This window comes from Dromiciops gliroides, chromosome 1 (assembly GCF_019393635.1).
Source record: "Dromiciops gliroides isolate mDroGli1 chromosome 1, mDroGli1.pri, whole genome shotgun sequence".
Classification (NCBI taxonomy): Eukaryota; Metazoa; Chordata; class Mammalia; order Microbiotheria; family Microbiotheriidae; genus Dromiciops; species Dromiciops gliroides.
In genome coordinates, this window is record NC_057861.1 from 680,723,584 (window position 1) to 680,748,201 (window position 24,618).

The 24,618-nt window shown below is 36.5% G+C and overlaps 1 protein-coding gene across 1 annotated transcript in view; it reads left to right on the plus strand.

Annotated features, from left to right (window-relative positions):
• RAMP3 (receptor activity modifying protein 3) overlaps positions 1-24,618 on the plus strand; it is a 59,408-nt gene that overhangs the window by 24,657 nt on the left and 10,133 nt on the right. The window contains exon 2 of the mRNA XM_043973726.1: positions 10,256-10,388. Coding sequence (XP_043829661.1) covers positions 10,256-10,388 — 133 coding nt within the window. The remainder of the gene's footprint in view (positions 1-10,255; positions 10,389-24,618) is intronic.

Sequence of the window (24,618 nt, forward strand, 5' to 3'; positions counted from 1 at the left end):
CTCATCGATTTTTAAAACTTTGTGTTCCAAATTCTCTTCCTCCCTCCCTCCCCACTGCCCCTTAAGAACTCAAGCAATTCAATACAAGTTATACATGTGCAGTCATGCAAAACATTTCCACATTAGTCAGGTTGTGAAAGAAAACAGACATAAAAGAAATTTAGAAAGAGGAACTACCAAAAATTATACTTCAATCTGTATTCAGATACCATCAATTCTTTCTCTGTAGATGAATTGCATTTTTCATAAGTCCTTTTGATAGCACCCTGTTCATCATTTCTTACAGCACAAAAGTGTTCCATCCTAATCTCATCTCATAATTTGTTCAGTCATTCCCCAATTGATTGACATCACCCCAATTTCGAATTCAGCTTTTTAAAAAATCTCTTTTAGGATACCAATGTAGTAGTGGTATTATTGCTAGGTCAAAGAGTATGCATGGTTTTATAGCCTTTTGGCCATAGTTCCAAAGTGCTCTACAGAATATTTGAATCAGTTTACAACTTTACCAAGAGTGTATTAATATCTCATTTTCCCCATATCCCCCACAACCTATGTCATTTTCCTCTACTGTCCTATATCCAATAGGTAGTACCCAGAATTGGTTTGATCTAAATCTCTCCAATCAATAGTGAGTTAGAGCATTTTTTTCAATATGACTATAGGTGGCTATGATTATTTCATCTGAAAACTTCATGTCTTTTGATTATCTATCAATTGGGGGATGGCTCTCATTTTAGAAAATTTGACTCAGTTCTCTATGTGTTGAGAACTGAGGCCCATCAGACAAACTTGCTTCAAATTTTTTTTCAGTTACTATTGCTAACTGTATTACTCTCCATTCTATTCCTCCCCACCCCCCTCAAGGAGGGTTCAGAAGTCCTTTACCTACTCTGTCCTAAGAGGAGAGCACACACCAAATGACCACATTCTGAGTCAAGAGCACAAGCCCAAATGGTGCTAACCTTGAGCCTGAATGGTCCAGGCTTTTATCCGCTTTTGATAGAGGGGGGTCACTATATATTTATCAAAGCTAATTGGCTAGCATCATTCAATTCTATTGGTTGACATGACTTGAGGGTTGTCCAAATTAAAGAGTTCTACCTATGATCTAATGGGAGGGACTATCGGGCAAAGAGTGAAGTCTAGTCTTTTAGGTGTGGTATAATCCCATCAACTCAAATTAGCTAGACAAAAGAATCTATCTCCATTCCTATTGTACACCTTAGGCTAAAGTTCCTGAGAACTGGACTTTCTGGGGTGAGAGGAAGAGAGGGCTAAAACTAGGTCTCTGGGTCCCCCCCAAGAAAACTCATTATTAATAATTATTTTCTCACACAAGTCAGTGTTGCTATTACCATATTAAATTTATTATTTACTTAAAAATAATCTATATGCAATAGAGATATAGTGTCATATACAGTTCTCTTTTCTGTTATTTGTATATAGAAGTGTTTGTGTTTGTCAAGTTCATAAAAAAGCAGAAGCATTTTATAAGAAGATAATATTTTTGTTATTTACTCACCAGGTAGTTTAATTTCCTTACAGAACACTAAGTTAATAATAGAAAAAAAATAAACCTAATCTTCCCTCTTACATATCAGGAATCTGACTTGCATAAATATACTCAGGAAAAATGTGGATTGCTTCTCTCCTCTTTTATGCCATAGCAGAACAACAGCCTGTCTTCTTTTCTTTGCTTCCAGCCTCATGGCCGTGTGGAGATAGTCTGCACCTACTGGGGATAATCTGGAGAATAGCACACCAATCCCTAAATCCCACTGCATCAATTCTTTCAGAAATATAGATAGAAGTAGCACAGATGGAAACCATGTCTGAGTCTCTAGTTGTCTCTACTCATGCAATCTTTGCCTCTTACACAGGGCACAAGGGCACCAGAAGGATGCCAAATTTATATTCCCCCTCTGACAGGGCACAGCTCTGGACTGGACAGACACAGGCAGAGAGATCTCACAGAAAGTGTGTCCTAAATCTGCCCTAGGGTTACAAGTCCCAAACCAGATCACTGTACCATATTGTGTCTTTTTTTTTTCTTTAAAGGAAGGCATATAGTTTAATGTAATAGAAGTTGAGATAAATTGGAAATGAGAAAAAGAGGATGAGGACTGAAAATATGAAAGAAAATCAGAAAGTTGCATAGAAATAATAAAAAGAACAAAAAACAAATGTCCTGAAAATTTACCATGTAAGAAATTGTATTTAAAACCATATTGCAGGGGCAGCTAGGTGACACAGTGGATAGAGCACTGGCCCTGGAGTCAGGAGGACCTGAGTTCAAATCCAACCTCAGACACTTATTAGCTGTGTGACCCTGAGCAAGTCACTTTACCTCAATTGCCTCACCCCAAAACCAAAAAAATAAATTAAAAAAAATCATATTGCAGCTTTCCACGGGAGGCTTCATGTGCCACCACCATTTTTAGTCCTACAGACAGCATCTTTCTTGGCTTTGTATGGAAATTGGTGGAATTTTTATCTATAATTTATCTATATCTATAATAGTGGCTGGGACTGAGCAGCTAGGTGTTGCAGGGAATAGAGTGCTGGGACTAGAGTCAGAACACTTAAAGTGAATACACATTGCCAGTCCAGGGTACTCAAGGATATCTCTCATTCAATCTCAGAAGGGCTATCAGTAATTTTTCTGCCTGTTTATTAAAGAAAAAAGGAAGAGGAAGGATTTAAAATACTAAGTTACATATACTAGAATATATCTAAATGTAATAATGTAGAAAAATATATTATGTATATCATATATGTGTATATGTTTATATTATATCTATGTTTAATATATGTATAAAATTTAATTATAGATAAAAAATAAAATAAAAAAATAAAAGAAATAACAGAATGAAGGAGGTGTCAAAAGATAGAGGAAAGGTTGATACTGAAAAGCACATAGCAGTACATATAACATTAACACCCAAACACTGGGTTCTTTCTTTAGCATAACTCGTTCAGCATTAAGGTGCCTAGATGGCACAATAGATTGAGCACTGAGCCTGGAGTCAGGGAGACTCATCTACCTGAGTTCAAATCTGGCCTTAGACATTTACTAGCTGTGTGACCCTGGACAAGTCACTTAACCCTATTTGCCTCAGTTTCCTCATCTGTAAAATGAGTTGAAGAAGGAAATGGTGAGACATTCTACTATCTTTGCCAAGAAAACTCCAAATAGTGTCATGAAGAGTCAGACACAAGTGAACAACAGCAAATTCAACATTTATTATTAATTACTTAGTAGAAGACATAGAAGTCATACTTATCACATTTGCAGAGGACACAAATCTAGAAAAGATAGCTACCATGTTGGACAATGGAATCATGATTAAGAAAAAATGTCTGCAGTCTGAAATGAAAAGGGCTTAACTCAACCAAATGGAATTTAAAGGGATGATTTAAGGTCCTGAACTAGGGTTTAACAAAATTAGTTTTGGCAATACATGACAGGGGAGATTGGACTTGGTAACAAGTTCATGTGAAAAAAAGATACTGATGAGATTATAGATCCATTGAAATATCCAAAGATTTGAACAGTGCTTTGTAGTTTATAAATACAATATTTCATTTAGTCCTCATGACAACTCTATGAAACAAATAGTGTAATTATTCTGATCAGGAGACCAAGGTTTGGAGAGATAAAGTGGTTTTCCCAAAGTGATTAGTTCATTGTTAGAAGTAGAACTTCAACCCTGTTCCCCTGACTAGTAACCCAGTGTTTTCCTTTTTTGTTTTGTTTTTACACTAGACCACAATGAATGTGCCTAAAAAGTTGAATATAGTAGCAATGTATTAGGGCAGTGAGGGTCCCTGCTGAGAGGAGCAGACGGTCTTCTTTAACAGAGTTAGGTGTCACAGTGGATAAGAATTCTGGGCTTGGTGCCAGGAAGAACAGAATTCACATCCTGTCTCAGACATTTACTAGCTTCTGGACCCTGGGCAAGTCCCTTAACCTTTGTCTGCCTTGGGTTCCTCACATGTAAAATGAGGGTATTGGATTCCAAGATTTTTAAGGTCTTTTACAGCTCTAATGCTTTGATTCTAGTTTCAAGTATGATCCCATGACACTATGAATTAAAATTATTCTACATATAACTTTATTATTGGTCTTCTTGTCCACCTTGCCATCACAGGTAACAGGACAATGGTTCAGCTTCCCCATGGGGCTTGTGCCTCTCTCCCTTTATGCCCATGACACCATGATAGCTTCCTTCCATTTCTGTTACTGGCTTGGTATTGGTTTGTAAATTAGGTTTGGGAGGAGAATAATACTTTTTTTAAATTAAAAATTAAGTTGACATTTCTTGGACCTGGATTTTTGTGAGTTTTAAAAATTATACCTAGATGTCATCTTCCCCGCCCCCCCCCCCCCATTTTATTTGGATTTTTCATTAACCATGAAAATTAGGAAGGGTCAAACCATAGGCATGCTGAAAATGTGAACTTAAACTTTGTTTTGTTTTTTTGAATCAAGTATTCCATTTTCTAGTCTTAGATTATATTTGCATTTGTCCTGAATTCTTTTGAATACATTTCTAAAAAATAGAAGACCCAAGTTCAAATCCTTACTCCATTGGCTGTATAATCTCGTGCAAATCACTCCCCCTCTTTGATCTTTTCATATAAAAATTTTTAAAACTAGAGAACTAGATTGTCTCAAAGTCCCTTTCTGGTTCTGAAATTCCATAAATAACAATAGATCAATAACAAACAGGCATTTAAAATGAACAGTTTCTAGGTATTAAGCTTGAAAAATTTAAAAAGTCAGTTGTAGACTTTAATAACATTTACATTTAATGTCCAAGACCCCTCAATCTTGTGCTACTAAAATTTTAGGAATTTGAAATATTTGCTAAAGCTACAAGTAGCAAACTGATGATTTTCTTAAAAAATTTAAAGCATGGTTGTCAACACCACTCACATAAAAAGAAGTCTTTCTAATTACTGAAATAATTGTAAATAAAAGAAAACAAAATGAATCCAGAACTTTAAGATGAGACAATTGAAGCGAACTTGCATTTTCTGTGATTCTCTTTCATATTGTGTGTTCCTTAGAATAATGGGATGTTTCATACTCAGAGAGATATCATCACAGTAAAGAGTCTGACTTTCCATTTGGAAGATTCTTAGGGTTCAGTCTCTTCACCAACAGGTTAAAAATATTCTCCCTGGTCTAGTTTGCTTCTCCACACTGCACTTTTCATTGTCTTAAGAAGAGAAGGGAAAGTCTCAGTGAGCTAGGAAAAGTTTCAGTGAGCTGCTGTGGTCAGGGAAGGAATCACAGAAGTGGTGTGACTTGAAACAGGCATTGATGGTTAGATGGAGAGTAAGGGTTAGTGGGAACAGGAGAGGTTATTTATATATATATCCCTTTAAACTGTAAGCTCAATTAAGATAAAGTTCATTATTTACCTAAATTTTTTACCTACCCTGATATGCAAAAGATGTTTAATAAATGATTGTTATATACTTACAACATATAGTTATATAATATATTATATATGTCATAGAAGATTCAATAAGTTAAGGAATATATGTTAAGATATATATGTTAAGGAAGTTGTGGTCTTTTTGCACTGACTGTGAATAGAGGGTTTGAATGTAAATGGTTTTTGAAGTTTCAGAAAGGGAGATTTGAAGAAGGCTTTCTATCTCATTCAGATAAGGATATGAGAAATTTTATTTGATTATTTCTTATGATATAGAAAGTATAGAAATACAATTGCAGCATTGAATTATTTAAGGATAGCATAACAAAATTCTGTCTGAAGGATCATTAAAAGGGTGTATTTTAGTCCTTATGTAGGGAATAAACATTCATAATTAAAGAGGGGTGAAAATGAAGGACTATTACTTTTAAATCTTTGGTAATAGACTAACCAGAAGTAGCTGGCAAACTATTACTATTTGAAATTGTAAACCCAAACTTGATTTGGTTGAAATTTTTTCCTAAATTATGAAATTAAATTATGTGGTCTCATTTACAGTGAGATGTATTATCCTATTAGGATAATTGTAGCAAATCAGAATTAAATGCTAAATATATTGACTACATGTATCAGAAAGCCCAAGTTCAGGTCTGGTCTCAGAAATGTATTGATTCATGACTTGATGTGAGTTACTTCACCTTTGATTACTTTAGTTTCCTGATCTGTAGACAGATAATAGCACCCACCTCCCAGGGTTGTTGGGAGGATCACATGATTGTTAGGTGCTTAACATAGTGCATGGTACTTGGAAAATCCTATATAAATGTTAGTAAATGTACATTATATTGATTAGTAAATATATTCTATGTTGGTCTTGAATACAATCAATATAAAATGCAGAAAGTGATGAAATAAATTATTTTCTATGTAGGATAATTTGGAAATTCATTAGACTGAATTATTGTCAACTGACTGGCAATAAGTTTTGTTTCATGTTTTAAATACATAATGTCTTATATGTTATTGTTGTGTTTCTAAATTTTTTCTTATATTGTGAAATTTAGTGAGCCATCATTAGATTAAGGGAGGCACTGCTTTTCTAGCAGGATTTCTGATATAGTAGTATACTGCAACTTCTCTTTTAATGCATATGCCATCAGATTATGAATTGAACTATTAAAATGTGGTTTAAAATGTTTGAAAATGGTTAAATATTTAATGAGATATATTTTGCTTTAAATTGGATAACAACAACAACAACTTACTGTTGGGAGAAAGAATAGCAAAGTTATATTGACTGTTACAGCACACCTGAGAAAAATAACAATATCCTAACCCTAAACTATGATTAGTGAAATTTTGCTATATAAGATAAAATCTCTTGGGACTGTAATTTGATATTGTTCTAAGTTTTGATTTCAGGTATGATTGTCTGGATTGGTATTAAGCCAATATTCCACCATTCAAGGGGAATGCCATGTACAATGAGGTCTGAGGACTGCTACAGGTGGATGTCTGTCCTTGGGAAAAGTTGAGGGGACGACTTTGTGTAGATAAAGGTAGGATCCTCTTGGCTCAGTTTTCCCATTGTGATATTTTCCTTTCTGAACAGGAAGTTTTCCCACCTGGTTAATTCTGAACCTGGCTTTTTATTCCCTATGAATAATGTGGAACTATGCTGTGTGGTTGGCTGTTAACTATGCCTGGAAGCAAACAGAGATAAGGGAGTTTTCCCTTGTTATGGTTTATATCAGGTCAGTCTATGTCCTTGAGGGGACAGTCGATATCATCATAACCATGTCCCTACTTTTTCCTTTCATAGAAAATTTCTATAAACAGGATAGGTAAATAGTGGAAGTTTTGTGCAATACTAGATTTATTAATAGATTAATACTAAAACATTTCTGAGTTACTATAATAAGAATGCAAGTATGAAAAATCTTACCATTTCAGTCAACTAATTATTCATGTATAAGATTACACATTCTTTCAGTATGATATAGGGATAATAGTCTCATAATGGGGGAATTTACAACTTCTATCTGAAAGCTACAGGATCAGTTTATATATTTATATACACACATATACAGATAAACACACATACACAATTTGTTTATATATCTATATATGATTGGTTTGCAAATGTTTCTATATTTATCTATCTATAGAATGTATATAATTGGTTTCCAAATGTTTCTAATGAGATATATAGGTCTTGAGTATGCTTTAGTAACAGTTTCTCAAAATTGGATTATGTATTTTAATTGCATTGATAATTGAAATTATTTTCCTATTTTGAAGTCTCTGATATAGATTCTTCCTTCAGTCTGTTGATGGCACTGTTCATATCAGGTACAGGGTTCAAGTGGATATAGAATGAGAAAATGGTATGTAAAAACTAAAACTTTCTGAAGTTTCAGGTGAATTATGGGTTCTTAATTTGACATTTTTCTTATAGCTCTGTTGTTAATAGAATGAGAACCATAAGACTTGAGCTGGTTTTCACCACATGAACTAGTTAGAGGAGGAGGTTATACTAGATTTGCTTTTCCAATAACTAGTTCATGTGGCAGATTTTAGCAGAATTACCTAGGAATCTCTTCAAATGTCTTGGAACCAGAGAAGCAGATCTACAAGGAGGAAACTCCTTCAGAACTACCTTGAGAATGAGATCAAATCCAGAATGTCTAAGGGAAGATATTTCCAGGGACCAGATGACTACCTGGCATGTCTGGGACTCAAGAAGAAATGTGCTGATTAAATGGACATTGGGAGTAGGTTATCAGGCACAAGGACACTGAAATAACTTCAAGTCTCCTTGTAACCTGATAATCTACTCGTTATTGTATTGCTTCAGCCTTTTTGTTTCATAGTGTTTATATTTGCTAAATGTTCTTGGTTACCTTCTTGTTGTTGAGTCACTTTGGTGTATGACTTTTCGTGACCCCACTTGGGGTTTTCTTTGCAGAGGCACTGGAATGGGTTGTCATTTCCTTCTCCTTCTTGTTTTGCATATGAGAAAATGGAGGCAAACAAGATTAAATGACTTGTCCAGGACCACATAGCTACTAAGTATTTGAGGCCAGATTTGAACTCAGAAAGATGAGTCTTCCTGACTCCAGGCTAGGCACTCTATCCACAGCACCATATAATTGCCCTTGATGACATGTAAATCTCCCCTCTTAAGTTAGTAAGTGTTTAAATAAGTGATCCATGGGGAATAGGTTCCCCAAGAATCAAAAGGAAGGGGGGTGGAAATTGAAGAATCAAACTAACTTCATTTTGTGAACAGCATTCATTTTGTGACTTAAACATCTATATTTCTGTAAAAGCTTTGTTTATATGACTTCAGGGAAATACCATAAAATCTTCTCTATAACTTGTGGTTAGAACCCTTTGGTTTTGTCATGCTCTGGCCAAATGGAAAGAAGAAATGCCTTTGTTGCTCAAGATTATGTAACTCAATGTGTTCCTCATTATTAACTATAGGAAAGCTTTGTTATCTATTATTCAGTGTCCTTGTGCCTACTGAGGGGCCTTGAACCCGATTTGTTATTCAACTGTACACTTTGCTAATAAATTATTATTCATGAATTTAATTGCCTCAGCCTTGACCATTTTCATTTGTAAAAGTGGTGCAGTACATAGTGAGCTGAATTTGGAATCTGGAAGACCTGGATTCTTAGCAATGTAACCTTGGGAAAGTAATTTTACCTCTCTTGGCCTCAGTTTTCATCATCTATAAAATGTTTATTATAAGAACACCTACCTTACAGAGTCATTGTGTGCACTGGACTTGGAATTAGGAAGACTTTAATTCAAATCCTTCTTCAGACACTTAACTATGAGACATTGTGCAGCCTCAGTTTCTTTTGCCCAATCTCTAAAAGGAGGATAATAATACCTACTTCACAGGGTTGTTGTGAAGATCAAATACAATAATATTTGTAAAACACTTTGTAAACCTCAAAACACTCTATAAATGCTAGCTATTATTATTAGACCAATTTGTTAACATCTATTCCTTTTTTTGTTCTGAAAGAGAGGAACAATCTTTCCAAATATAGTATCTCTCAGGCAATGTTCTGATATACTAATTTGTTTGTTTCAGGGTTGAACCAAACCCTCCCTAAAACCACTTTCAATCTTAATGTCAGCAATTAGTGTCTCTGATGCTAATTCAATAGTTGTCTCTTGAAACTATGATGTGATTAGGGGAAAACAATCATCCTTCGGGGAATCATTACTTAAAAGCAATTTCAAGCGGTAATTCCTCTTGTAGAATCTGTTATTGCTGTGGTTACAGGATTACTCCCCTCAGGTCCTCTTTGGATGTCTTGTCGTGGTGGAGAAAAGACTGTCACATTTCTGAGGAAGCTTTCTTTGGAGCGTAAGCTTTGGCAAAAGTCCTGCCAAGTCAGAGAGGCTTCAAGTATGAATTGTGTATCTGCCACCTGAGGCTTAGCCTAGATGAGTACTTGGTGATTCATTGTCAGAAATGTGACTAGGAGGTGGTGATTTTTCCCCCCAATCTCAGCAATTTATGAAACTATCTCCTAAAGCATAGAGAAGTTGGTGTCTTCACAAGAGAGAGAGAGACAGACAGACAGACAGACACAGAGACATAGAGAGAAAGAGTGAGGGAAAGTGTGTGTGTGTGTGTGTGTGTGTGTGTGTGTGTGTGTGTGTGAAGAATTTTAGGTCCTGGACAAATTGAAATGTTATCAGTGCCTGAGCTCTATGGGGTGGTTTAATATTTTGCCATTCTGATATAGGTATTTATATTGGTATTCACCCTTTTCCAGGTGCTTGTCAAAGAACAAATGGTTGCAATGAAACACTCATGCTGGAAAGGTTGCCTGCATGTGGCAAAGCATTTGAAGACATGATGAGGAAAGTGGACATAAAGAATTGGTGCAACTTGACTGAATTTATCACGTAAGTTCTTTTAGTGGATGAACGGGTTGGGCCCTGGCTTCATATTTGCAATTCTGAAACTCTTCATGATTTTTTGTCTGGGGCCTTAGCTCCTAGCATCCTGCCCCAGAGACATGGACCTTACTGAGTTATTCTTGGGTAAATCTTATTGTAAGTTCATTAGGTGAGGATAGATAATGGGTGCATTAACTTTTCATTAACTGGACTGTTTGTCTCTGAATGCCATGGGAAATCATGGAACCCCCAGTACACTTGCATGCTGATTTCACAACTTCATTGTGTTCTGTTAAAAAGTATCTAAAAAGTGTTGTTCTACTTTAGCATAGATTTGTAACTGGAAAGGGAAGATATGTTCTCTTTAAACAACCAAGTTATTTTTTGGAGCTGATCTAGAATAGCTTAATCCTGTGCATACTGGTTGATAAAAGGAATTAAGTGTGTAGGTATAAATTTTTGCTTAGAAAGAAGGGCAAAAACTATTAGCAAGCTATTCAGGAGAAGAAAAGGGAAAATTATTTTCCCCTTACCACAAAAAGATGGACATGGAACACACATGGTCCGAATTTTTTCTTTCTTCTTTTCTGTAGAATTGAGTGGTAAATTTTCCTGCCAAGTAATGGGGACTAGCTGGATGGTTGGATAATGAGAAGGCTGAGCCACCCCTAGGTAGGTGAGAGAGGCTAAGACAGTGAAATGGCTCTCTGCTTCAAGTTTCAACTGATGTAGCAAGAAAATCTACAAGGGAATTTACTGAAGTGAATCGGTCAGAGAAGGAATTAAAGGTTCTCTTCTGAAAGCTTTGGAGGAAAAGAGAGGAAAATTTATGACTGTATGGGACTAGTGAAAAAGCTACCTGATTGTTACTGGGTGTTCGTATCCCTTTACATAATATTAAACTAATTATTATTATTGTAAAAACTGTGAATAGTAAATGTTAATACCTAGTTTAATGAGTCCATTTTTTAAGAAGCATAATTGAGGGGGCAGCTAGGTGATGCAGTGGATAAAGTACTGGCCTTGGATTCATGAGGACCTGATTTCAAATCTGGCCTCAGATACTTGACACTTAATATCTGTGTGACCCTGGGCAAGTCACTTAACCCTCATTGCCCCACAAAAAAACCCAACCAACCAAAACAAAACAAAAGAAGAATAATTGAACAGAAACTATGCCATCCTCTTTGATGCATTTAAAAATGCCTTTGGTGAACATAGATTCTAAACCATGGAATTATACCAAGATAAGCTGCTGGCCTTACAAGTTCAAACATCTAACTAAAGTGATGGCAATGGTCACAGTTTTATTGAAAGTCTTTTTTTGAAGAGTGAGGAAAAGTTTTTCTTCTAGGTCTACTGTGGTTATGGAAACATGAAGTTTAAATAGTTTGCATCTTAAGTTTAAAATAACTTTGATATATTCTCCTGATTATTAGAATTTTAATATTTGAGATTATGTGTTCAGGTCAAGACTGAGTTTTCACAAAATGTGTTAGATAATATTTTTGTTTTTGTTTTTGTTTTATTTTTTGATGGGGCAATGAGGGTTAAGTGACTTGCCCAAGGTCACACAGTTAGTTAAGTGTCAAGTGTCTGAGGTCAGATTTGAACTCAGGTCCTCCTGAATCCAAGGCCGGTGCTTTATCCACTGTGCCACCTAACTGCCCGATAATATTTTTTATAAGACTGCTGACTATTTTAAAGCTACTTCATAGTTATTCAAATTCCCATGAATATTTTTCTGAAAAGAATAAAACTATAGTTTTATGCAAGTCAGTCACTTAAGGTGTATCCTATTCTTTGTGACCTCATTTGGGCTTTTCTTGTTAGATACTGGAGAGGTTTATCATTTCCTTCAGCTCATTTTACAGATGAGGAAACTTATGCAAACAGGCTTAAGTGACTTGCCCAGGGTCATATAGCTGTAGTGGCTCAATGGAGGGAACTGGGAATGGTCTTCTTCAGAGGTGGGATCTGAGCTATTTTGAAGGAAACTAGAGATTCTAAGAGGCAGAGGTGAGGAAGGAGAACATTTCAAGGGGCTGGGGAGCAGTTAGGACAAGACACAGAAACAGGAGATAGAGGAACAAGTAGACCAGTGTAGATGGATAATAGAGTGCTCAGAGGGGAGCTAGAAATAAAAAGACCAGAGAGTAGGAAAAGGCGGGGTCGCATGCCAGTGTCAGAGACAGGGTTTGAATCTGGAGGTCTTTCTGACTCCAAGCCCAGCACTGAATTAAAAATGCCAGGCTGTCTCTTGGAAAAAGATTAGCTTAATATTCTGAAAAGATAACAGTACTCAAATGCAATAGGCAATATATTTTGATAACAAATCTGTGCTGCTTTTTCTTCCTCTCTTTCAAATAAATTATTACTCAGGGATGCTACCCAAAGCCCAACTTTGGAAACAGAGACTTCCAGGATTGTTTATACCAAGCCAGACTTAATGCACTCTCTGAAACCTTCCTGGGAATTATCGTTTAAGTGTTTATTAAATAACTTTGCCTAATTTAGTAAAATTGTTTTCTAATATTTTATGATAAAGTAAATGGGAGGGCATTCATATGCTTTCTCATGTTCCTCTTTGCTGATGAAGTTATTGTGATGTTATGCAACACCATGTTTGGTGGTGTTGCAGTTATTTCCAACTCCAGAATGAGCTTTCTTCAGAGTAGAGATCCTCAGAAGATTCATTTAAAGTGATTCTTAATTGTGTGAATTGCACTAATGAAAAATGCAATGGGTCGGACAATTCCTTTAAGTGCCCATAGATTTTGGGGGAATATCTGGGCTTATTTCTTCAGGGTTTCTCTATGGTATTTCATTGTAGCTAATGATGATGTCAACAAAGAAACATTACACATGTTATTTGTGTTAAAGAAAACAACTGGATATTCTGTGATTCTGGAATTGGAAGAGGTTCCCCCACTGCCAGAGCTGACACTCAGAATTCTTGTGCCTTTTCCTAATCCAGGATCCCCTCATCTCATGCTTTTGAGCCACTAGAGAGTTTGATGCTAGTAATAAATAACTATATGGTCAGTGCCAGCTGTGGTTACCATGAGCTATAGGCAAAGCATCACTAAAGGATAGCAGAGAATGAGGAAGACAGAAAAATTGTGGTGGGGAGCTGCAAATGGAATACCTTGGACCACTCACTACATACAAAGTGGGAATATCATTATAGTTAGATGAGATCAGAGCAGAAGAAAGTTTAGTGGGAAAATGGTGAGGCCACCACCTTGGGAGAGTCTTAGAGAGCAAGGCAGGGATGAAGGAAGTTAGATTAGTCAGAACAATCATGAACCTCCAGTCTAAGTTCAAACCCCTAATCAACATGTAGGGAGAATGTAAAAACCAGGATTGTGGAGAAGTAGATGTGATTAAGGATGAAAGATGAGTTTAGAATGCCAGTGGCCTAGTAAGTGTGTGTGTGTGTGTGTGTGTGTGTGTGTTTGAGGGTGGGATGTTGCAACTGAGGCAGTCCTTCAATGATGATGGGTCTGACTCTATTTCCTTTAGAAATAAGGGCTCCAGGGCCATTTGGGATTTAGAGTTCCTTGACCCAGAGGGTTTTGTGTGAAGGTTGATACCTGGAGCTCTTTTTTTTTTTTAATTTTTTTAGTGAGGCAATTGGGGTTAAGTGACTTGCCCAGGGTCACACAACTAGTAAATGTTAAGTGTCTGAGGCCGGATTTGAACTCAGGTACTCCTGACTCCAGGGCCGGTGCTCTATCCACTGCGCCACCTAGCTGCCCCTGATACCTGGAGCTTTTAAAGTTTATGTTCAGGGTTTGGAGATCCTATTGATGAAAAAAGTTAAGCTACATTATGGATTAAATGGTCCTTTGTGGTCCAGCATGGGAATCTAGCAACTATTGATTCCAAGGGAAAATTTTGTTCAAGTTCCCACCCGAGTCATGTACAAGTGAATTTTTAGAACATAACCTCTTCATAAATTGTCTTCCAATTTGTTTCTCAAATGTCTTATTTATTTCCTGTTTCTCTCTTTCGGATGTGTAACCTACTCTGATGATAGGATTGCTTCTGTTTCTGACCCTGTTGGTCTTTACCCAAGTGCTTTCCGGGTATGCTTCCTTCCCTCTGGTTCCTGGATTTCCTCACTGAAGTCTTAATACAGAGCTCCATTTAATGCCCCCTCCCCTCTGACCTTTTCCTGATCCTATTTTCCCTTTTGAATAAAGTTATTCCTTTAAAGAGCTGTATTCTAATTATGTTTCCTGACTTACTAGTTTCTCAATGTCAAATCTGTGAGGTTAAATCTGTCTCCTTCTGTTAGGATATATTAGTTCATCTTGCTTATTACCAATACTTTTCATATTTCACATAAAGACATCTCAGGCCAAAGGTTTCATTGCTGACTCATTCCTTGATTCCTCATCTCCTGTGAAGTTCTGGCCTCCTGTCTTGCTTTTCTTTTTTCCTACATGATAACTACCATCTGTGGCATCTCAGTTGATATAGATAGACTCTCCTGCCCCCTTTCCTTTTTGGTTGAAAACCCCTTTGATTGCATTGGTAAGACTCCAGGCAATTGGATTTTTTACTAGCTCTTGCTTGGTGGGCTAGTTGATGTCTTCTGGACCACATTCTCAGTTGTTATTTGGAAAGTCAAGTCTGATTCATGAGAACTATATTCTCACCCAGAACGACGTTTCCTAGACTTTGTATTCTGAATCCCTTGACTTTGATGGGCAGCAGTGGTGAAAACACCACATGTACCCTGATGGTCTTTAGTTATGTGTCTAGGACTTTATAATCCCCCCAAACATCTCTAAATTACTTCTGATGATATCATTTGTGTCCAAATGACTTACCAACAGTGGATAGCAATCATCAGGTCTGACTGATCCTGGGAGGTTCTCTGTCACACCCTGGTTATGCTCCCTGGGAACACAACAGACCTTTCTATGATTCTTGTCAAGTCAACAAGGACTCTGCAAGGAGTCATTGACCGCTGTTAGTTGTCTCTTCTTTTGATTCCTTCTCTCCTCCGACAATGTGATCTATTCTCTGATGGCAGCTGTTGTTCCATATCATCATTCCTTTGGAGGTCAAGAAGCTCCTTCCTTCTCACCTCTTTCATCTTTGTGGACAGCCAAAGCAAGTTAAATGATGTGACCAGGGTCACACATCTAGTTAATTAAGTTACAAGTGTCAGTTGTATTATTTGATTCAGGGTTGAAATCATTCATTTTTCAAACATTAAGCATTGTTGGTGTGTAGAGTGTATTGCTCAGCCCTGAGGGAAATATAAAGTTTAGTCTACTAAACATTTTTGTGCCACTAACTAGCAGCTTCACTTCTTCTTCTTTTTTTTTTTTTTGGTGAGGCAATTGGGGTCAAGTAACTTGCCTAGGGTCACACAGCTAGTAATTGTTAAGTGTCTGAGGCTGGATTTGAACTCATGTCTTCCTGAATCCAGGACTGGTGCTCTATCCACTGTGCCACCTAGCTGCCCCACTATCTTCACTTCTTTGGGGTCTTAGTTTCTCATCTGTAAAGTAAAGGAGTTGACTAGATCATCTATCAACCCCTTCTAGCTTAGAAATGACATAATTTTATGATTGTATATCAGGAAAAGAGCAAGTGAAAAATAGGTTATTGCCTGCCATGCATGCAAAGCCTCTATAGGCACATGTCACTTAACTTTGTGAATTAGTTGTATGAAAGTACAACATTAAAGGGGGTGGGATAGTTATTTCCTTAGGAACAATGATATAAAATGGGTAGATTGGATGAACAGCATTTTGGCAGAGTTTCACAATATTATGGTGGGCGGTGGTTGTAATGGTAGTGTGCTACAATGGGAAGAACATTGTATTTGGAGTCTGAGGACCTGGGGTCAAATTCAGCTCTGGGAGAATTGGAACCTTTATGGGCCCCAGTTTCCTCATGAGGAATTAGACTGGATGACTTTTAAGGTTCTTTTCCCTTCTGGTTCTATGGCCTTAGGATTCTATGGTATGAATATTGTTTAGGACAGTGTAAGGCCTGGGGTATTGTGCATGAGTCTTACCCTTTACCACCAGAGGGCACTCTTGCATCGCTAAGGCAAAATATGGGCTGAATTTTCTACTTTTGGTGGTAGAAATGGCGGAAAGTAGTGGAAATTGTCCAATTAGTGGGTTAAGCGGTAGGAAGAAAAATATGGGATTGTTATGTGACTGTTAGGAGAAAATATCATCAGAGTACAAATTGGTGGAAAGTGCAAGAAACTTGTAGCTTTCCCTTACTCTCCATGCTGGTACAAGATCAGAAAATTCTCAGTTATAGGATCATAGGGTTTCCAGTTAGAAGGGGACTAGTCCAATTGCTTCATTTTATATGAAACTGAAGTTTCCCCTTTACTGTATCCCCTCCTGGCCTGCAAAACCCAACCAAAGTGTTACCTCCACCGGGGTGTGTGTGTGTGTGTGTGTGTGTGTGTGTGTGTTAATAACTCTGAGCCCCATTCAGTAACAATGGTCCTTCTGGGATTTCATGATACACTTTACTTGTTCTCTCTAGAGTTTGAACATGTAGTATTGTTATTTGTATTAGTGTCTTTTCTCTTTGTTTGACTGTAAGTTCCATGAGACATAGACTATACTTTATTTAAATTTGTATTTTTCCCTTGACACCAAGCACAGTCTTTTATGTCCAGGCCTTACTTAATGTTGCCGAATGAATGATTGACTTCTTCATAGTAAAAAATGGCTAATCTTTTCTTGATGTTTTGTAGCTGTTTTGACATGACTGAACATTCTGGACTATAATGAACTTTTTTTGGGGGAGGCAGGGCAATGAGGGTTAAGTGACTTGCCCAGGGTCACACAGCTAGTTAAGTGTCAAGTGTCTGAGGCTGGATTTGAACTCAGGTCCTCCTGAATCCAAGGCCAGTGCTTTATCCACTGCACCACCTAGCTTCCCCTATAATGAACTTTTAAAATTTAAACCTATGGCTCAAATTATGGGTAAAGTAGGATCCCTGTATGCAGGTGTTATCAAAGAGAGAAAGTTATCCAAATTGCTTATATGCCCATCTTTTCCTGTTTCATAAACAAAAAATGAGAGTATCTGTCTTTTAAGATTCCTGAGAAGCCTTGATGAGAACTCAGAAACTTGGTAATGCCAACGTTAAGCCCAGAGTCCAAGCTTTATCATTTCTTCAAAGCTCTCCACTTCTCTATCACCCTTTTCTGAAAGTTTATTTTCTTTTCCTTTTTTCCTCCTTTTCACTATCTCCAATTTCTAGAACTCTCTTCATCTTTTTCTCCATCTCCTGGATTTTTTTGTTTCCTTCAAGTCTCAACTAAATTCTTATCTTCAAGAATCCTTTTCTGGTCTCCTTGATGCTTGTGCCTTCTCTCTCTTGATTATTTCCAATTCATCATATATATTGCTGGTTTGTACATAATTATCTCTCCTATTAGACTGTGAGCTTCATAAGAACAGGGATTGTCTTTTGCCTTTCTTTGTATCCTCTGCATTTAGCACAGTGCCTGACAGAGAGTTAGTACTTAATAAAATGTTTATTGACTTGATTTCTTTTTGAATCTTTGCCTTAGGCACAGAGGAAATGGCTATAAAATGCAACATGAGTAGTTTTATGTCTTTCTAGTGGGTGATTTTCTGTTTGAGATATGATGTTGAATATTAGATGTTCTGGGGAATTATTTGGGAGGGAATAATTTTCTTGAAACAACAAAAGCAACATTTACATTAGTAAATTAATAGATCCTCTGTTTTATTTTGTCTTACCTCCCTGGTAGAGTGCTTCATTCATTCACATTTAAATAAAGCATTCATTACATACCTCCTCTGTAAGGGGCATGAGAAGCAGTAGCATCTAATTATGGATTACAAAATTGGCCTTGGAGTTAGGAAGACATGGGTTCAATTCTAGCCTCTTGAACCTGCTGATTGCATAACCCCTCACAAACCACTCTCAGTGCCAGAGGTAACTCTCTAAGACTTTTAGTTGCAGAGAAGGTGCCAACCTGAATTGGTAGAGGGAGTTAGGTTTTCACTGTGAGCTCATTATGACATCATAGGGGGCACTAAAAACAAACAAACCAAAACCCAAAATATACTGAACACAGTGCTAAATGTTGAGGAGCATACAAAGATGAATATAAGACAGACCCTGCTTTCAAGGTGTTTACTTTACCTTTGAAAATCACTTTTAAATTTAACAGAATCACTTTAAAAACATTTCCCACGATCCCTACAACAACCTTCTAAGGCAGGTAGGAAAGCTGTCATTATTTCCACTTTATAGGTGAAACTACTGAGGCTCAGAGAAATTAAGTGACTTATCCAGTGTGCTTCACTGCCAGAACTAGTGTATAGCATACAGTAGGTGATTAAATGTTGACTTGATGGAGCAGAGCCTTGAATCTTGGTCTCCTGACTCTTGAAGTATTTTTTTCTTTAGCATACTTTCTGTTTCTTCCTTCTCTCTCTCTTTCCCCCTTATTCTTTCTGTTTTCTTACCTTATCTTCTTGCCTTTCTCCTTAATTTTGAATAAAGCCTTGTGTTAGAGAAATATTTTGATATGGAAAAATGGCTACATCAAAATGAGATGGGGACTTTTTCTTCTAGCACAAAGTACTTTTATGTTATGTCCAAATTCTCCTTGCTTTGATAGATTCCATCCTTTTGCAAGTGTACCTAGAGTTTCTTTCCCTTCAAATCATTGGATTTTAGTGCTCTCATCAAATAACTGAGGATGTCACTATATCTTGAGAAGTCATGGAAATTTTTAAGAATTCCAGCTGATGGCATGTCATTGAAGTAGTCTGAAAAATAATGTGTTTCAAAATAAGAAATAGCCTTTAAGCTCTTCTCTGTGCTGATAATTTATTGCAGACATGTAACTGAGAAGATTCTGGATGAGGCTTGAAGCATAATTTTAAACATATTGAAAGATCTCAATATTCACTAATGAGTTTATGCTTACTTAGCTTGAGTTTCTTCCTCCTACACATGTGTTATATTGACTTCAGTAACAGACACAAATGAATTGGGGTGGGTGACTCAGACTAACAGCTCTCTAGATGGAAGGCACTGAGGAGCTCTGAAGTGAAATAATTTTATAACTACACTTAAATGAGTCACCCTCACAATATTTTCCTTAAAATTTCTGCAAGAAGAAAAACTAAGCTGGAAATAAATAAAAGTGAAAAGGGATTGCTTAAATTTGGAATTATGTCCCCAAAGTTACTAAAAATAGTGCCTTCACTTTGACAAAAGGATACCACAGCCAGGCATATATCCCAAAGAGAACAAAGGAAGAGGAAAAGGTTATATATATATATATATATATATATATATATATATATATATATATATATATATATGTATTTATATACACACACACATACACATACATATGCAAAAATATTTTGAGCATTTCTTTTTTTTTTTGGTAGTAAAGAACTGAAAATTAAATGGGTGCCCATCAATTGGGGAATAGTTGAACAAAGTGTGGTATATGAATGTAGCAGAGTATTATTGTGCTGTAAGAAATGAAGAAAAAGACTATTTCAGAGAGACCTGGGAGGACTTGTATGAACTGGTGCAAAGTCAAGTGGGTAGATCCAGAAGAACTTATGCTATAGCATCAATATTGTAAAAATTACCAATTATGAAAGGCATAAGAATTAAGAACTCTGATTAATTAAATGATCAGTCATGATTCCCAAGGACTGATAAAGAAGAAAATTCCTCTTAGTCAGTTTGATATTCTAACATATATCTGAGAGATTATAAGAGAAAAGACAGTACACGTTGTTTTCACTGTCTCTTTAATATTTCACTGGATGTGTGATCTCATGAAAATGGGTATTCCCTCCATTGGTGTTAATTACAACCCTTCTCAGCCTATGCAATTTTTGTCCATGAAGGTCCAAATGGAGTATCAATCTAGTGTGCTACGGACTTTCCTCTGGGTCTTTTTTACATTATATTTGCACCAGTGGAGTATTCTCACTGTCCATCTGTTATCTCTTGCTATTCACACATTACCTGCCCAACTCCTTTTTTTGCTCTTATGTTTCTCTTCTTGTACATAGACTGTTCTTGGAAATAAGTTGCTGATTACCTTGCATGTCTCTGTTACTCTTCGGAGTACTTTCAACTTTGATTTCTTGAAGATCCTGGTGTCCTAAGATTTGCAAACATACAGTGTTGCCAGGAGAACATTCATGTTATGGTGGGCCTTTGTGACAGGGAGTAGCTTGGTCTTGTTAGAAACATCACACAGTTCCTAAGTGCAATGAATTCTTCTTTCTCCTCTTCAATTTTGGATCAACTCATTTTCTATCCATGGTGCCTGTCCCAAATAAATGTAGTGATGTATCAACTTAGTTGATTGACCTTAACAGTTGACATTTTTATTGATATTTTTTGTTTTTACATCGATTTTATTTTCTATTCTTTACCTCCTCCATTCAGAAAGATATCCTTTACAACAAAGAAAAAAAAGTGGAAAAAACAATTAATTAAGCAAAACGTCACCAAAATCTTTTATCAGATGCAATGTTTCTCATGTATAATCCACCACTTCTGAAGAATAGGGAGGCATATAATTCCTCTTTGGGGTCAAGCTTAGCCATTATAATTTCACAGTATGTAGTTTTGATTGTTTTTTCTACTTACATTGTTGTTGAGTATATTGTTTTCTTGGTTCTGCTTATTTTACTTTGTTATCAGTACATGCACATCTTCCCATGTTTCTCTGTGTTCATCATATTCATTATTCCTACAGTACAGTAGTATTTCATTTTGTTCAAGTACTACAATTTATTGTTCCATTCCCTAGCTAATCAAAAATGTTTATTTTCAGTTCTTTGTTATTGCAAAAAGTACTGCTATAAATATTTTGGTGGTATGGGACTTAAAAAAGTCTGATCTCCTTGGGTTACAAGCTTAGCAATAGGATTTCTCGATTAAAGAGAATGGACTTTTTAGTTACTTTCTTAGAAGAACTCCAAGGTTTTTTACAGAATGGTTGGATGAATTCACAGCTTCATCAATGGCATATAAGTGTGTTTGTATTTCTACAACACCTCCAACAAGTCTGCATCTTTTATTAATTTTTCTTATATGTATTGTTTGGCTGACTTTTCTTGAGCATTCATGGCTCTCTTTGAGGAAGCCTTGCAGTGTTCTGGGGTTTGATGTAATGATCATTGTTTACTTCCCGCAAATCAGCCCTTTTCCCCAATTTCCCAGTTTCCTAATTTCTGTTGCCATTAAGCCAGTCAAGGTCAGATCTAGGATTTGAACTTTAGTTTTTTGACAATGTTAAGTATGCTGATGATTGGCTTGCTATAGAGAGGCAAGGAACCTCTACAAAGTTGATATAATATCCAGTTTTAACAATAACTATGCAATACTAAAATGTCTTTAATTTTTAAAGTGATTAAATATTCATGTTAATAGAACTTTAAACTAAAGACCTTTCTTTCCAGAATGATGATGGATCACATTATGGGTTTTTTTTAGCAACATCATAATTAACTGGAATAGTAATGGCTAACATTTATTGAACATTAAGGTTTACAAAACATTTTAGGTACATTATCTCATTTGAACATCACTATAAACCTGTGGGATAGACCCTGTAGTTATTATAGCCCTATTTTTGAAAGTGAGAAAACTGGCTTGCAGAGGTTTCAGAAGTGAGATTCAAACCTAGGTCTCTGTTGACTGCCTGTCTGACATTTTCCTCCACTATACTATTCTGTCTCATGGTAGCAGTGGCAGTGGCAAATGTTGTGGCTAATTGGAAACTGACCAGAAAAAGTTTTCATTTAAATTTTTGTTTAAAACACTTGTACAGGGGGCAGCTAGGTGGCACAGTGGATAAAGCACTGGCCTTGAATTCAGGAGGACCTGAGTTCAAATCTGACCTCAGACACGTGACACTAACTAGCTGTGTCACCCTGGACAAGTCACTTAACCCTCATTGCCCTGAAAAAAACCCAAACCGAAACAAACAAAAAGACCCATGTACAGTAATATTTATCTAATCATAAGGCCATCTATTTTACAACTTGTGTGTCTATGAACAGCCAAAATCGATGTCACAGTATTTACATACTTTGCTCAAAGGAGAGTTGTTCAGCCTTGCTTGGAACTTTTTGACTCATACTTTATACTTAATTCCAACACACTTAGTTATCTGGTTTCCCAACCCCCAACATATTGGAAGTAGCAAATTAGGAAAAAGGGGGAGAACTTTTATAGATAGTTTTAATGTCAGTAGCAAGAAATGACAGCTTAAAATATGACCTTGAAGAGAAAAAAATAAAACTACAAAAAGAGATTTCTCTCTTATAATAGACATAAGAACAGGGACCTGTTATTTTAGTGGTGTAGGGAACTCCCAAGTGATGCAACTCTTTATATTAATGCAGTCAGCACCTTCTCTGTAATTTAGTCAGATTTTGCTAAAGCAACAAGACCTTAAATGACTGGCCTAGCATCACATGTACCATATGGGAGGCAGACCTTGAACCCAGATTTTTTGGGTTTGAGGCTGACTGTATCTACTCTGCCATACTACCTCCCCATCTCTTATAATAAAGAATAAAAAAGAGGAAAAGAAAGTACTAAGCAATGTCAGTATTCTCTTTCAATCTTCTCCCTTCTTCTAACCCAAACATTGTGCATTTCTCCAAGAGATCCAACTCATCATCTAGACTTAGAATGAAACAACAATAAAGCAGCAAATGCTATTTCAGAGACAATTTAGGAAACTATACACACCTGACCCTATTTTTTTTTGCTGTAATCTTTAGGAAAACAATATTTTGAGGGTGACAAATTGAGATCTTTAGTAGAGTTAAGAAACTGCATGAGAGATTAGTTTTCTATTCAAAGCATTTCTCCAACTATCAAAATGGAGATTGCATTGTTTCTCTAGAAATAGTAATGGATTCCAAATCCTGAAGAAACTTTCTTTCCATTTGATACCAGTAAAATTTCAGAGTAACAAAGATTGATACCCTCAATTCTACAACCAAACTGAGACCTTCTAGGTCATTCATCATCTTTTCATCACACTGTTGTTCCACTCTCCACTGGATGTCTCTATTGGTAACAACAAATTGAAATAACAGTAATAACTAACATTTATATAGTACCCTAAAGTTTGCAAGAATGCAAAGCACTTTACATATTTTATCTATTTTGACCCTTATAAAAGCACTGTGAGGTAGGTGCTATTGTTAAACCCATTTTACAAATGAGGAAACTGATGCAGAGAGAACTTGAGTGATCCAAGGTTACACAACTTAACACTATCTGAGGCAGAATTGGAATTTGGGTTTTCCTGATGCCAAGCCCATTTCTTTCTCAGTTATACCACTTAACTTCTCCATAGCTAGTTTAATGGTGGTTGACCTTTTATTTATCAGCTGTTTGTCTTTAGCTATTTTATTTAGCTTCTTTTGGGCCATTCTCTACCATTCTCTGTTACCATTTGCTGAGGGGGCGGGGTACAGTGACTAGTAAGACTCTCCCAGGCTAGTTAGTCAAAATTTGCCTAGAAATCTTTTAGTGTTTACCACAGGACCATACTTCATCATAGTTAAAAAACAAACAAGCAAAGAAAAACAAAACAAAACAAAACAAACGAAAAACCCCACCAAACAGAAACTCCAGTTTAGATTGCCTATTCTATTCACTACCTTTCTCCTGGTGCCTAGGTCTATGGTTCTAGCCAGTTAACTGAATTAGAGTGATAAAATTCCTTTTAAATCCTCTCAAGTCTCCAATTGTCAATCTGCATTTCCAAAACCTACTTTGGGGTCTCCATCTAGATCTATGTGATGGTTGAGGTGATGAAGCTCCCCTTGGCTGCTGTAATTCTCTTTGGTCAGCAAGCAGATGAACCTGAGGATAGGAGCAAAAGGGCCAGGTGAAACCCAAAGGGCTACACTTTTTCCTTTAGTCTTCATAATTGACTTTATTGTGTATTTCTGCTGGCAACAATATTTCTGACTCTTGCAGGCATTGTGGCCTGTACAAATCTCCCTGATCTCCCTATACATTCATTACAACTTTTCTTTAACGTACTATTTTTTAGACTGGGTTTGTGATTTCATTTGTATAGAGGGTTCTGATGATGAAGTTATCTCTATCAATACAGATTGGTACTTGTTTTTTGAAACAGTGACTGAGAGAGCTGCCTAAGCTATGGAGAAGTTGAATGGTCTG